At 35.9% G+C, this 14549-nt stretch overlaps 1 protein-coding gene across 4 annotated transcripts in view; it reads right to left on the minus strand.

The window, feature by feature from the left end:
- MTA3 (metastasis associated 1 family member 3) overlaps positions 1 to 14549 on the minus strand; it is a 149434-nt gene that overhangs the window by 77534 nt on the left and 57351 nt on the right. For all 4 annotated transcript variants that reach the window (XM_075412897.1, XM_075412900.1, XM_075412898.1 and 1 more), the window contains exon 7: positions 7396 to 7498. In XM_075412897.1, the coding sequence (XP_075269012.1) occupies positions 7396 to 7498 (103 nt within the window). The remainder of the gene's footprint in view (positions 1 to 7395; positions 7499 to 14549) is intronic.

Here is a 14549-nt window from a genome sequence, read left to right on the forward strand (position 1 = left end):
GTGCAAAACAAATACGAACAATCATAAAATGCAGGCAGCATGTCTTTTGGAGCGGGGGGGGACAGGGGTGTGTGTATCTGTGGCTGTATGCTGAAATCAATGGAACTTCCAGTTCACCTTTCCCTGGAAACGTTTAAAAAACAGTGAGTTTTTCAGACAATCCAAGTAAGTGCAGGAATTCTAGAGCATTTGGCTGTTAAATAGTAACTAGTCTCAAAACGTATCAGTGATATACAGTGTTCTGTATAATCTAGCTATGCAATCCAAACCCAAATTCAGTATTAATTTTAGAAATCATTAAATTACCTTATTTTTTATGTATTTCCATTTAAAACACAGATATGAGAAACATATCGGTACAAAGGTCAAACATTTCCTTTCTCATTTTTCCTTGTATGATTTTTTTTCTACTAATACCACCAAAGAATTATTCTAAAAATGTTAAAAGGAAAAAAAAAAAACCAAACCAAAAAAACACTAACCAATGCCCATTTCCAGAAGACACACTATTGTCTTCACCTATCTGCTACCAAAATAAAACTCAGTAGCCAATGCAGGCTGAACATTCAGACTCTAACCACTCCTTTTTGCTTTTAAACAGACTCTTTAATGTAATGGTCCATTAAATTGGTAGAATAAAAAGAATAACTGTAGATACTTAATTGAAAGTATATTTAATTCATTAATAACAGTAATAAACTCACGTAACCAAAAAAAAAATCTGCTCAGCAAGCTAGTCACAACGAGTAATTAAATTACTGGGACTTCAAACAAAAACCAGCATTCCCAAAACAAGCTAAAGGTGTCCAGACAATGAATTACACAGGTGGCAGAGAGACGGACAAGAACGATAAAACAACTGGTGAGATCAGCAGAGAGATCACTCTTTGCATAGGCTGTATCAGCTTTAAGGGCTAGACCAAATGATCCAGTGTTACCTTAATTAGGTTTTCCTTGTTTTAATTATCTTAAAGACCAGAACCAAGAATGTTCTCTCAAGGACTTAGAACAGAGATTGCAGCTGACAAGCATACAAACATAAAATAAATCAAGATAACCCAGTGCCAGGATCTAAGACTACGGAATAAATGCACAAATCCAGCAAAACTCAACAATATCTATGTCCAAAAAACCTGACCGTGAACTCTCTGGGGATGAAGTAGCTCATCATTATTTTATTGTGCCTATGTGTGTGCCCTATATTCAGGCCAAACTTCAGATTAGGCACTGAACACAGAAAATACATTGCTCCAAACTTCTTATACCTCAAATCTACGTCATTAAAGGAAGTAATTGTTCAAATTTTTGCATAAGATTAGTATTAGTGGTAGCCAATGAAATTATGAAACAGCAAATGCAAGAGACTGTCGTAACACATTTCTAAAAATTGAATTGCTCAACAGTAAGTAATTCTGAAAAGGGATGTTACTGACCAACGAAAACCTGGAACTACTGTTATTATACATCAGGATAAAAACAGTCACTAGTCTAACTGGTAGCAACAGCAGTCCAGCATGAAATCAGATTCAGAAAGTTCTGGATCCAGGCCAGTAACTATTTACTTCTACCTTGTACCCTCAAAAATGCAGCTGAGACAGAGATCCTTTTTAATCTGAGGATGTTTATTTTGGAATTGTTCACTTTCATACATCGTTTCTCTGTTTCACTGATACAAGATGAGTAGCGGGCATACTGTGTACAAATCTGTTAAAAGCGAACCACCTCTGTGCAGCCATGGATCTGCAAATTCACATTTTTCCTCACAAATTTGCAAACTACTGAATGAGACCTACACCTCACCTCTGAGTTATTGTTTTTGAGGAAAACAATTAAGTGGATCTTTGGTGGTTTCCCACATATCATGAAAGCTTTTTGTTTTCCTTATTACTACATCAATGCTTCCCTTCACTATGAGTTGGAAACAGGCCTAAAAGATGACCTGTTAGACTGCTATCAGTAACAGTGTTTTACAAACAGCCAATTAATATCCGATTGCTCCTTAAGAGAGTCTTGTGATACTTAAAATCTTGGAAAAAAGAAAAAAAATACTTTTTCAGTGGAGATATATGTCATCAGCACAACATTAATTAAAGTTGAAAAATACCCGTGAGATTTTTACTACTGGATAATGCAAAATTGGACATGAAGAACGTATTCGGAATAAAAAGCTGCCGTTCCAGAAGACACATTTTCCTTGCAGTTCTAAGCAACTGCCTGTACAGTGCTATACTTTGTTATTATCACTTCAGATATTTAGAGCGCAAAGGCAGTGACATGATAAAGATGAAAGTCACCTGCCACTATTCTTTCTCTGAAAGACTCTCAGCTTAGGGGCTGGCGTTACATACAACGTCCCCTACTCACCACAACTAAACTTCAGTTTCATTAGTAAATGAATAAAAATGGAACACAGGTGAAACCTTTATTATTCAACATAAATAGAATCCAACACACAGAAGTAGTTTAGTTCATAGGATATGATTTAAATGATCATCTGTACTCCACCCTGCCATTTCACAGTCACAGAGGAGATTTACAGCCCCCTGAAAGCAGGTCCATGAAAATGCTGCTGCAGATTTTTCTTTTTCTTTATAATGCAATAGACCAAAATTCACAAGAAAAGATGCAAAAAGAAATTCAGCTCCAAGTCTGAATTAGTTGTTTTCAATTAATTTGGTCAAGAAATATAGTAACACAAAATGTACAAAGGAATAAAGGTGTATTTGCCAAGCATGACAGACAGGCAGAAACACAGTATTTTTAATAGTCCTCGTAAACTTGATGTGAACGTATTTTTCCTTTTTATTGCCAAACCATCTGCCTACCATTAGATGCTGTAATTCACCTTGCTAGCAAACATTCAGTTCTGTGAGTGCAGCACCAGCATCAAGATTTTTCACCATCTTTACTGTGTAATTTTATGTTGCAATTCTGTCATTAAATTTCACTTCCTCTTTGATGAACTCCAATTCCTCTTACTTCTCACCACCCGAAGAGAATCCAGAAGCACACTAATATTGAAGCTTTCAAACCAGTGACATCTATGTATTTATTTTCATTGATGAGCCTTGGGAGTCTTGTCCACTGTCACTGACTACACTGAATTACCTTGTAAGAAGAGTATTACTATTTAAGCACATTTTTAAATGTCTTTACTTCTTATTCTCACTTGGCACATGCATTCCTTTGCTCAATATGATGAAAGACACATTGCTAGTTCAAGCTGCATTGTGCTCCCTTCCTCACTGTAAGATACATTTGTCTAAGAAATAAACCTCCCTATACCATGAGCACTTTAACTAAATCAATAGTAACCAACAAAAAAATGAATATAAGTGCTGACTTAAAGAAAATGGGAACGTGGAAACAACACAGGAAAGATCAAGCTCTAATTCAAAATTACGAACACGTAATTCTCCATTCTTCTGTAATTTTACATCAAAAAAAGCACGCATTCAAATGAAGAGAAATATGTTATATCTGTTATTTTAGCCAGAGGTATTTAATTTCAAAGTAACCAGAGAACAAAATTTTAAGGTAGACATGCAATGCTTTAAGGCTATTTTAATTGGTCTTCAAAACTCTCTTTTAGTCGGAAATAAGCTGGGACCAGAAATGTCTGGAAAATAGCTTGACTTAAAGATACATTCCTTCCAGAAGACTATGCTGATAATCTAGTTAGATGAAGCAGAATAAAAGAACCAAGTTATTAACTGTTTCACTGCTTCATAGAGTACCTCAACAGAACTAGAATTTACCAAAAACTTACTATGTAATGAGTTATAGACCAAATTAGCAGACAGAAAGAAAACAAACAAAAAAAAAACGGGGGGGGGGGGGAAGGGGGGGTCAGTCAGGTCTATGGTTCTTAGCATCTGTCCAGACTGCAGCCCACAACTCCCACCACCTTTGATTGTGGTCAGGACCATTTCTGACTCCTTGACAAACTAAAAAAAAGACAGGACTATTACGTTACACACACAACAGCAAAGTTTCTATTCCCTAATACTGTGCAACTTGGAACAGTTAAAAAGAGAACATGAGATCGCACACGGAAACAAAGTATTCCTTGTACATTAGGAATGATAGAGACTGATGACTGAAGAAAACAGGGTGCATCTGTATCAGTGTTTTAGTTCAAATTAGGAATGGAGTTTCAAAGCAACTATCCCCAGCATCTTCATCTACTGCACTTTAACCAACATCAAATGGTATCTTGTAGCATACAAACTGGATTTCTGTTAAGTCAAACAGTAGTTCCACAAACTCAATTTAGTCCACAGGACCAGATTATAGTTAGCCTAAAAATGCTCAAAATGTGCATAGTGTGGATGATAGGTCCTCAGCACCAAACATCTCAATTCCACACATCCACTTCTACTGTATGATACTATTTGGCAATGCGGACAGATCTAAACTGCTGTTGCAGCTTCTCAGAGTCCTGTTCCTTGAAGCTAGCAGACACAGAAGCACTGTTGCCAACATATAGGACAGAACAAAAGCTGGTTGGTGAAGCTGTATCTGATCTGAATGGAGTAGAAAATGGTGCTGGAATTCTCACTGCCAGAATATAAATGACAGTGCGGTACCCAAAAAACAGCTCAAAACCAGAGTACATTAGTCTGATGCCTCAAGCTTCTCCTAACAGATGCTTTTGCTTGTTCAAGCTAGAGACCCTTCCCCAAATTATGCTTGAGTAGTAGCAATAAGGTACTTTCAACATTTGTATGTCCACAGTCAGTCAAGACTCCTTAGGGAGCTCATGGTTAAGGAGCTTTCTGCTCAGGTACTCTTCTGCTTTTTTCAAAATCTGTACAGATTTTTTTCTGGCACTGCTACCTCTGATTTCTGGACAGGATAGGCATATTCTTCTACCTTTATATCCAGCAGATTATGGCATACTAGGGCCCACTCGCAGGCTCTGACTGACCAAGCATATAAACCTAGAAAAGAGGCCTCTCCTTCCTGAGATAATAAACAAACCGTGTAAGACTGGGAAAGCTACATGCCCTAGGCCAAATATAAATGTTCTTGGAAATGGTCAATACAAATATAAAAAGACAGTGTTTAAACACCTTCTAAAGAGCCAACAAAGCATGCTTGTGTGATTGAAAAAGCTGAAGCCTACAAGGACAAAAGCAACTCTTCCTTCAGCCAGAGCAGACAGAAAAAACTGAGAAGAAATACTCCATGCCTTTGATACAGCATGTAAAAACGATGACATGAAAATGCTTTTAAAATTTCAAGACAGCATACACACACTTCACCAATATCACATATAGGAAAGCATTTAGGAAAAAGTTCTTAATTGTCAGAATTTCAAATTTGCAAAACTAAGCATAAGTTTCAGGAAGCAGAGAATACCATTCTCACTGGAAACCCAGCAGGCACAGCCAAATGCCCACTGAACTGCAGGTAGGCCACAGCAGAAATATCTTCTGAGTCCATAAACACTGTTTAACAGATCATAATACCAACTCCACTCAAGCAGCTTTTAATGGTCCAGTACAACAGAAGCCTTTACACGCAAGCACACAACATACTGAATTTAAAGCTGCCATAATCATCATAGCAGAAAAATCTGTCTCAGAAGCACTTAATGCAACAGAAATGTGACCTTGAAGCCTGTGGATACAAGTAAATAGGAACTTGGAAATAGTTTCTGCCAGTTCAAAAGCAGCTTACAAAGATGAATTGAGTTCTGAGGAAGAACATAAATAAAGTGGTACCTGAGTAACATCCAATTACAGATGGTCAGCAGTGATTGCCCATCACAAGACACTGGATAGCTACAATAAGTCAGCTATGACCAAGACCCATTCTCTCCATAAGAGAAACCTTTTTTTACAGAAATTTATCAATTTCTAAACAAATGCAATCTTGGTCAGGGCACGGCATTGCACTGGTTGTCTTAAATACGGGGACAAAGAGAGAAGAATGTTTTTCTTTAAAAATTTCATTTATTCACTGTCACTTCACAGTAGACTGCTTACTGGTACCCTCCCCTCTGGGAACACTTTCAGCTTCACAGTGTACTACTTCAGGTCCCCAGAGTGGCTGCCAAATGGGGAGTGGAGGGATGTGAAGGCAATGAATGGACTCTCCAGAATGCACGTAATCTTCACACAGATAGTATTTTTAAGGCTGCCCACAACTGTCTGCCCATACATATCCAGGTATTATATACTGGTGATAGGAGTAGTTCTGTTTTTTTGGGTTCTGTTCTATGGAGCATCTACCAGGCACTGTGATCTTCAGAATAGATGCATGTTCACATCTATATCCCTCTGGCTTGTTTGGAAATTCAACAGAGGCAAGCAATTTTTACTATTGTATAGAAAGGATACATCATTACAATGTGTGGGATAAAGCAGAAACTTAGGTGGATCAGTATCTGAACTGTAAAACACTAAATCGGCAGCCCATTTCATCACACACATAAGCTGGAAAACATACAGCAACTTCTCTTTATTTCCTTCCTGAAATGCTTTGTCCAAAAGGGGGAAAGAAGAACAGAAACTGGAAACAACATAAACGGATTATTTGCCTAAGAAGATTTGAGAGTATGCTCTGCCACCAGGTCACAGAAAATACAGAAGATGGAGTGATTCAGGATAAAATCCCTACATTAGCTGTGATTAACAGCTCTCTGCCATCATTGGAACAGTATCTTTGTACTAGATTTGTAAGTATGAAATACAGGACAGGTGAAACATGCTGTTATCTTATGAGCATAGAGTTGTCCTTCAGTAAGAAGTCTACAGTTATGAAAGGTTTTTTTAAAGTAGAGAAATTATTTTTAACGGTATTTATGAATTCCAAGGGCTTTGATGTTCCTCTCATAAATCTGCATAATCATGTTAATTTATAAAATTGAACTGAACAGATTTTTTTCACTAACGAAATGCATCACTTCTAAACTTTTATTTCAACATTCATCCAAAATAATTGCAATGCATATTATTTGGCTTATATGAAAACTGGACTAGTTCTGCATCCATTTCATTTGTTAACATTTTCTTTATTTCTACTTTTAACCTTGTATTACACTACAAAATTCCAAGTATTATAATACAAGATTGAAATGTTAGCACTGAAAACCTGTTTCATCTATTATTAGGGGAAAACAGACTGATATGTACATTAAAAGTACCAAATTCTACTATAACCTGAAATACAGGCAGTGTAGTATTATTCAAAAACTCACTCTCCTTTTCTGTATTGGTAGCTTCCATAAATATGCAGAAGATTATGGTCTGATTTTCTCTTTTACCTAACTGTGGGAAACAGCAGGGCTCACAAAATGGCAAACAAGTTGAGTAACACGATATAGGGGAATAAATAGTCAGTAGAAAAAGGAAAAGGAATTGTTTTATTAGAGTATTTTAATCTTACCGTGCTACAACTAAAAACTGGTCAATCTGACGGTCAGTAAGGGGGCTATCTGGATCCCATACTTTTACTTCCAGCTTTGCCTGTTCTCTGTCATCTAATTCTCCTGTCGAAAGGTAGATGGGACAAAACACTTATTACTCACAATGTTTTTCTCTGTGTATTTCTTGTATTATGTTTAAAAGAGACATTGTACATTTTTAAACACAAATAGTAGTTAACAATCAGCAGGTATCTATTTAAATTCCATAATGCAGCATCAGTGAAATAAATATCTTCCCTTAACATCAGCATTTCAACTTAAGAAGGCATTCTTGGGAGGTGTAGTAACAAAGAACTTCAATAAAATGTGATTATAAATCATTATAAACTTGAAACCATAACCTAAGTAACCAGTAGTTTCTTTAAATTGCTTCTCAACTATAGCAAAGTTAGTTTCACATGCCACATTAAAATTAATTTTACACTTAACCAGATTTAGCAGCTAAATTCTACCTAATTTCTATTCTATGCCCCCAGACCAAAAATCATTATGAAAAAATGCTGTCTACTACATTTAATTATTTTTTTTCACATCTTGCTCTCAGCCACTACATTACCTGTGTTGTTAACACAAATCATACTATTAAAATTGCTGTGTATGTTAACTAGTTATATGCTCTTATAAATTAATATATAAGGCTACAGCACAAGATAATTGAGAAATCATGATGTACTATACACTAACTCCATTGGTCTGAACAGACCAATCTGCGTACACGCACATGGCAGAAACAATAGTGGTGGCTTCTGAAATTTAATTTGCCCCGTATTTATTATTAAAAGAGTATGGCATCTGCACTGCTTGGACAAAAACAGTGAAGTGTGAAGATGCTACAATGATTCACATTCATATGGAAGCCTAAATCTTGACTTGACTACTACACCAGTAACTTCTACTGCAAAATGAGAAACATTACTGAGGTTGATTAGGCAGGCAACACATATTCGACTAGTATGAGAAGATATACCTACAGGATGTGGCCAACACATTTGTGGCCACAACACTTGACAAGAGCAAAGTTAGAATCATTGTCTTTCCTTTTTTTTTAGAATACAGGCGTGTCCTTCCTTCAGTGAACATGCGAAAAACTCCTATGTTTAATCAGATAACAGTACTTTCATGAGCTGCTACAAGAACAAAAAACCTATTCTCTAACACAGCTGTTCCATTTTCTTTGAAAATCTAGGCTGTGTAGGTGCCTCTCCGAGCGCACAGAAGATCACTTTAGTCCATGTTATTTCTTATGATTTAGTGAAAACAGCCAGTCTAAACACGCGTAGTATCATCAAGACATGAAATAACCTGTACACTTAAGAGTCTGGAAGCAGACTGCAAACCAAGCACTGGCTTTTCTGAAATCTGATCACATTCAGCAAGTTTCTCTAGCACATTCATTCTGGAAGGAAAAGAGAAAGTGGTATGTATTTAACCCTGCCAAACACACCAGTTAAAACTGCACCATGCTGCAAGGCTCATGTTTCAGGAACAAATATCACAGTCACATTCTCAGAAAAACAAAATAAATTACTTTCTTCTGATATGCGGGCAATAAAGAATCGCCTGCCTGAAGGCACTTAAGCTTCTGTTTAAGATCACTCACATCCAGTACTGGAGACAAACTGTTAATTTCTGGCAATCTTGGGTTGGATTTTAGGTCTATAAACTTATTCAATGGACTACACAGTTGTCAATACATTCATCTTTTCCATCTGTGACAGACACATTGTGGGTGATGTTCTACATTTTATAAATAATCTCTGAGCACTTCAATCTGTTAATATATAATTTTTAAACATCTTTAATGTTAATTAACTCTTTCAGGACATCATACATTTGAGATCAGAATTGTAGAGGTATGACAAAACCCAATACTCACGCAGGGCATACTTCTCACAAAGACAAAACATCATACAAGCACAGCACAAATATTCAACCAGAACATGTCACTCTCCTGAATCAAGTTTGCAAAAAGATGAAAAAAAAGGGCAATACTACATGTCTTATTTCAATTAGAGATAAATAAACAATTGCTACTACAAAATGTTGTTGTAACTGTTGATAAAGGTAAATCTGAAATAATGTCGAACCGTATTTTGTAATAGCAGTAGACACAAATAGCATATGAGCAATGGAATATCTACACTAAAAGATTCCAAGCACATATAATACAGTATTTCAATACTACATATTATTGCAGCAATGGCAGACAGAGAGGTTTCCAGACTGTATGTGGTCTCTGCTAAACTGCACTTACAAACAATGCTTCATCCCTGATTTTCCACTTAAATGGCAGGATACTATCACTTGAACAGGAACAAAAGTAACCTAAACACATCAAATCGTAGAGGCAGTGAAGGAGTGCTGTAGAAATCTTTGAAAAGTTGATTTCGGGAATAAAAATTTTGCTTACTTTCTTTGAATACGCTGAAAAGAATCAGTATAGGAGGATCACGTAAGATAAACGGGTCTTCTTTCCACAGTCTTCTTTCAAAAGAGTAATTATAAAAAACTCTCCTGTTTTCCTTGAGCTGTCTATCTTTCGTTATACATGCCCGTACCTATACTACAGAATTTTTAATACAGCGGACCCCTTTAAAACTACAATGCATTTTCTGTTAACACCTCTACATTTACCTTTTATATTGCTGAATTTGACATAGAACTATAAGACATTCAAACTGAACTGAACCAAAGCTGACATAATATTAATTCCTTATACTGCAGACTCCAGGACACAAAGAGAATGGGGGAGTTTAACTTTGAACATTTTCAGTGTTGCATTTGAGAAGGTTCTCATGTTCTCCTTTAGAAGTGTTACCTTCCCTCACCACCACTATGCCAATTACAGCTTCTGAGAAGGGCTAGGCTATTTTTTTCACATACCAGTGTATTAATTTATTCTGAGCACTGCTTATAATTTCATTATAGCCAATCTAATCCTGAAGATTAATTTTACTGGAAAACATTAGTAGATGGACAGAGATATGCTTGGTTTTCTCCTCATCAATCATTCAATGCCTTACTTCTCATGGTTCTTTTTTAATAAAAAGCAAAATGTTGAATTTTTTCTTGTATGAAAAAAGTAAGCTCTGCATTTCAAAGAAAGACATTTTAAACAAAGGAAAGCATGATCTGCTCCCCAGAAAACAACTGCAAGAAAAATTTTACAAAAGTAAACAAAATGCAACTTTTAACTGAATGCAGTTAAGATGAACTACAGCAAATTAAAGATCTACTTAGTCAGTCTTCCAGACTTGACTTCCTGCAGATAAATACCCCCAAGGTAATTAGCACATTAGATTCAGCATGATTCTGTGTTCTTCTTATAACATATCCAACTAAAAGAAAATAACTCGCAGTATGAACATTTTCTTAGAGCGCAATTCTCTTAATTTTACAGTTATGCAACAATGCTTCAATATTGTGTCCTTTCAAGAAACTGAAATAGGAAATCTATAAAAGTTAAATTTTTAAAAAATTGTCTTCAGGGAAACAATGCCAATTTCGCTTTTAATGACAAATAGCTGATGAGGCATCTGACTGAAAAATAGCCAGGAGGACAGTTTAGAGATGTCACTTGTCAGGTACCACTTCTTATTTTTGTATTTTGCATAATTTGCACTATTTTACAGAATGCCTTTTTATTCTCATTTTCAAAAAGTACTTTAGCGGTCACTTCAATCCAAACATACAAACTAAACACCTGCAGTGCACAGCTTTCCGAATGAATCCATCTTTCATGATCTGCAAAACCAAGGTACCATGGATAAGGTGGATCCTTAATCACACGGGACAGAAAAACCTGTAGTTGCAATTTTTTGGTCATAGTAAGAAGGCAGACACATCAATGGACAGCAGTTGGCCATCAGACCAATAGTCTGTGCCACAGAATTCCTTCTACTATGGAATTCATTCATTGATACAATCTCTTGAAATCCACCAGGAGTTCTGACTCATGCATTAATTACCCAGAATCACTAGATACCTAAACACATAAACATGGAGGCATTTGTAGATGCTTATGTTCTTAAAGCTTGGCACATATCTAAGAAGTAAATTCAGTGTCTTTGTGCTTCAGTTTTATACCTGTGAAACAGGAATACGTCTTAGTTACATTGCAAGGATGCAGAAGAGAGATCCTTGTCAGGTCTTAGCCTCTTAGCCCAGTGTCAAACACAGTTAAACTTCCATTACTGAAATATGGTATCAGATATAGCAGACACAGCATTCAGCAGATTTTTGTCAGAACTATTGTGCAATATACTAGCCTCAAGTAATCCTAAATGTCTTTGTGAACTTAGCTTCATGTGCTATCTAACATTATAAAAACAGGCAACTAATTTCCGAGAATGAGGTCTGAATTCATGAACCACCTTCTCACACTGCTATTCAGACTGCCTGCCTGCAAACATTTTCTCATTCACAAATGACAAAAACAGAATCACATTTGATTTTCTCATCCTGTCTAGCTATGAACAAAGTTCCAGACATTAAGCCTGTCTGTCTAATGTAAAATCTGAGCTTTTCCCTTCAATGAAAATTTCATTAGTTTCCCTCTAAAACAATCAGCATATTCATTCTGTATAAAATGAATTATACATTCATACACAGAGGTTAATTACCACAAAACACACAGCTTTTGGCAAACAACTGATGGGGGGGACATGCACAGCTTAACTGTGAAAGCAGGTTACAAAATGTCAAAGTAATTGCCACTGGGAAAAGGCATTTTACATGAAGTATAGGAGGAAAGGCATCTTTCAGATGGATGTACAAACTTTATCTACTGACGCTTAATGAGTTCAGCTCTGCATAAACTGAATTCATGGTAAACAGCTAGCTGACTGTTGGTCATAACTACAACAAATCACAACCCTTCTCACTATAAAGGCTCTGCAGACATAGAATTCTTATTAATCATTTTTTATTTTTATGATTTCTGATTCTCACCACTCCTGATAATCAAAAATCATGCAGAAAAAAAGTTCAAAAACTTACTTAACTCTGCAAAAAATAAAACTGAATTATCTGCAAATAACTCCTCTGATTGAAGTAACATGAGAAATCTTAAAAGTGTAGGTAAAAAGGAAAACTGTTTACCTCTCAATTTCATAACAATTCCCCCCACTTAGCTTGCCTGACAGATGTATATTCAAGATTTCAATTAGTCATTCTGATAACGAGTTGCAAATTTACACAAATCTTATGATAAAACTCATTTTATGACCATAATGCATGTATAAAGACTAGAAATGAAAACAAGACTATATAAAGACTACAAGTACAGAGACTACAAATGAAAGACACCAGGCGATACAAGCCTATTATTTGTCTACAGCAATTTAAACTGCTACTGAGCATTTTCCAAACCAACAAAATAAGCGTATTCCAATCGCCTTCTATCCTCTAGAACTCTAGTCCATAAAGAAAAAAAAAAAATCAGTCCTTCACTCAAAAAATCCCTTTTGAATTAAAACTGCTTCCACCTCCAACAACTTTAGAGACCTCTAAGTGCTCAGCCTTGCAGTGCATATAAATCAACCACTGATCATCAACAGACAAGACCTCACAAAGCACTCAAAAGAGCTTTAATTCATCAAGTTCTAAAGTCCTAGAAATAAACAGAAAGAATTACAATTGTACTCAGAATAAACTAAACTGTAACCATGCAGTAATGAAAAACTTTTTGACAATGCTGCATCAAGAATGACTGGTTTATGGGAATGTTCAGTGCTGGAAGAAAGGAACAAATAAGGCTGTCTCTTTCTGAAAACTCTGCAGAACAGTGTGCAAAAAAGAACTTCAATAGATTGGAGAACATGGAGGTGTAATACTATTCCTTATTTTGTATTCCTTATATTAAATCACATTTAGATAGAAACCCCTCTGTTGCAGAAATGAAATAATAAAAAGTCTGTCCATTTTAGCTTTTTATGGCAATTCTAAAGGCAATGACCTAAATTCATATATTAGATAAAACTACAAGGTCATCTTCAGTTCACAGGTAAGGACAAGTACTCAACTAGCAAAAAGATACCTAAAATACAGCTTTATTTTGGAACTGGCTTCTTGTACTCCTTTGATATCTGTGAATAAACCTGTACAATGGGACTTGTACCAAGATTCCCCGCCCCTCACACCCATTTTACATAATTTTTTTGGTTGGTAGACACTGTGCAGTGGTCTAACACCTATTCCAATCTGAGTAGAGAAAGATTGCAATAGTTTTTCTGAATTTCTGAAATAACACCACATAAGGTAATACAGTTTTCAGGAAAGCATAGTGAAAATGATTCTGTGTGTAAACAGTAACAGTACCATACTACATATGAATATTAACAACATTGAAATTTCTTATTTTGGAAAGAGGATACCGCAATGCAGAGACATTGTATTCTTCAAAAATACCCCACCAAACTAAACCGAAATCTCTAGTCCTGCAATTTTTTTTCCTAAACTTAATGTTATTAATATGCAAATTCCCTTTGACTACAGTATTGTAAATAGGACTATTCATTTGCATAAATTTCAACAAACATAAGAGAAGAACTTTTTCTTTAGAATGTAATGTATTTTGACTTATTCAAGTGTAAAAAACACATTTCATCTGCATCTGATATTTGTTTTTCATCTTCTGCAGAACAAACTTCAAAGAAATTCAGACTTACAGTAAAACAGCAAAGCAAACAAAATTGTGAACTTACAGTAAGTCCATTTAGGCAAAGTTACTGAGGTAGAAAAGTCAATTAAACCCTAAGATGTGCTGCTTGAAAGGCTATTTGAGCACTCACTGTGACACATTATTAAGGATAATAAGTACATACACAGCATACAATAAATAACTGTATACTTCATAAGACTGACTACCTAACAGAACTTGTATTTGAACTTCAGCCAACAACAGAACTTGTATTTGAACTTCAGCCAAGGCTCTACAGCTACTATTAATAAAGAAATCTTTCTGACAGCAATAATGCACAACCTTCCACACCAACAACACAGCACAGACCGTGCCTAAGTCTCCCCAAGAAGCTGATGACAGCAGGTAATGATGGCTCTCTTGTTATGAAGACTAGAACTCCAACTGACTTCTCTTAAAGTATAAAGCAAACTT

The sequence above is a fragment of the Opisthocomus hoazin genome, chromosome 2 (assembly GCF_030867145.1).
Source record: "Opisthocomus hoazin isolate bOpiHoa1 chromosome 2, bOpiHoa1.hap1, whole genome shotgun sequence".
NCBI lineage: Eukaryota > Metazoa > Chordata > Aves > Opisthocomiformes > Opisthocomidae > Opisthocomus > Opisthocomus hoazin.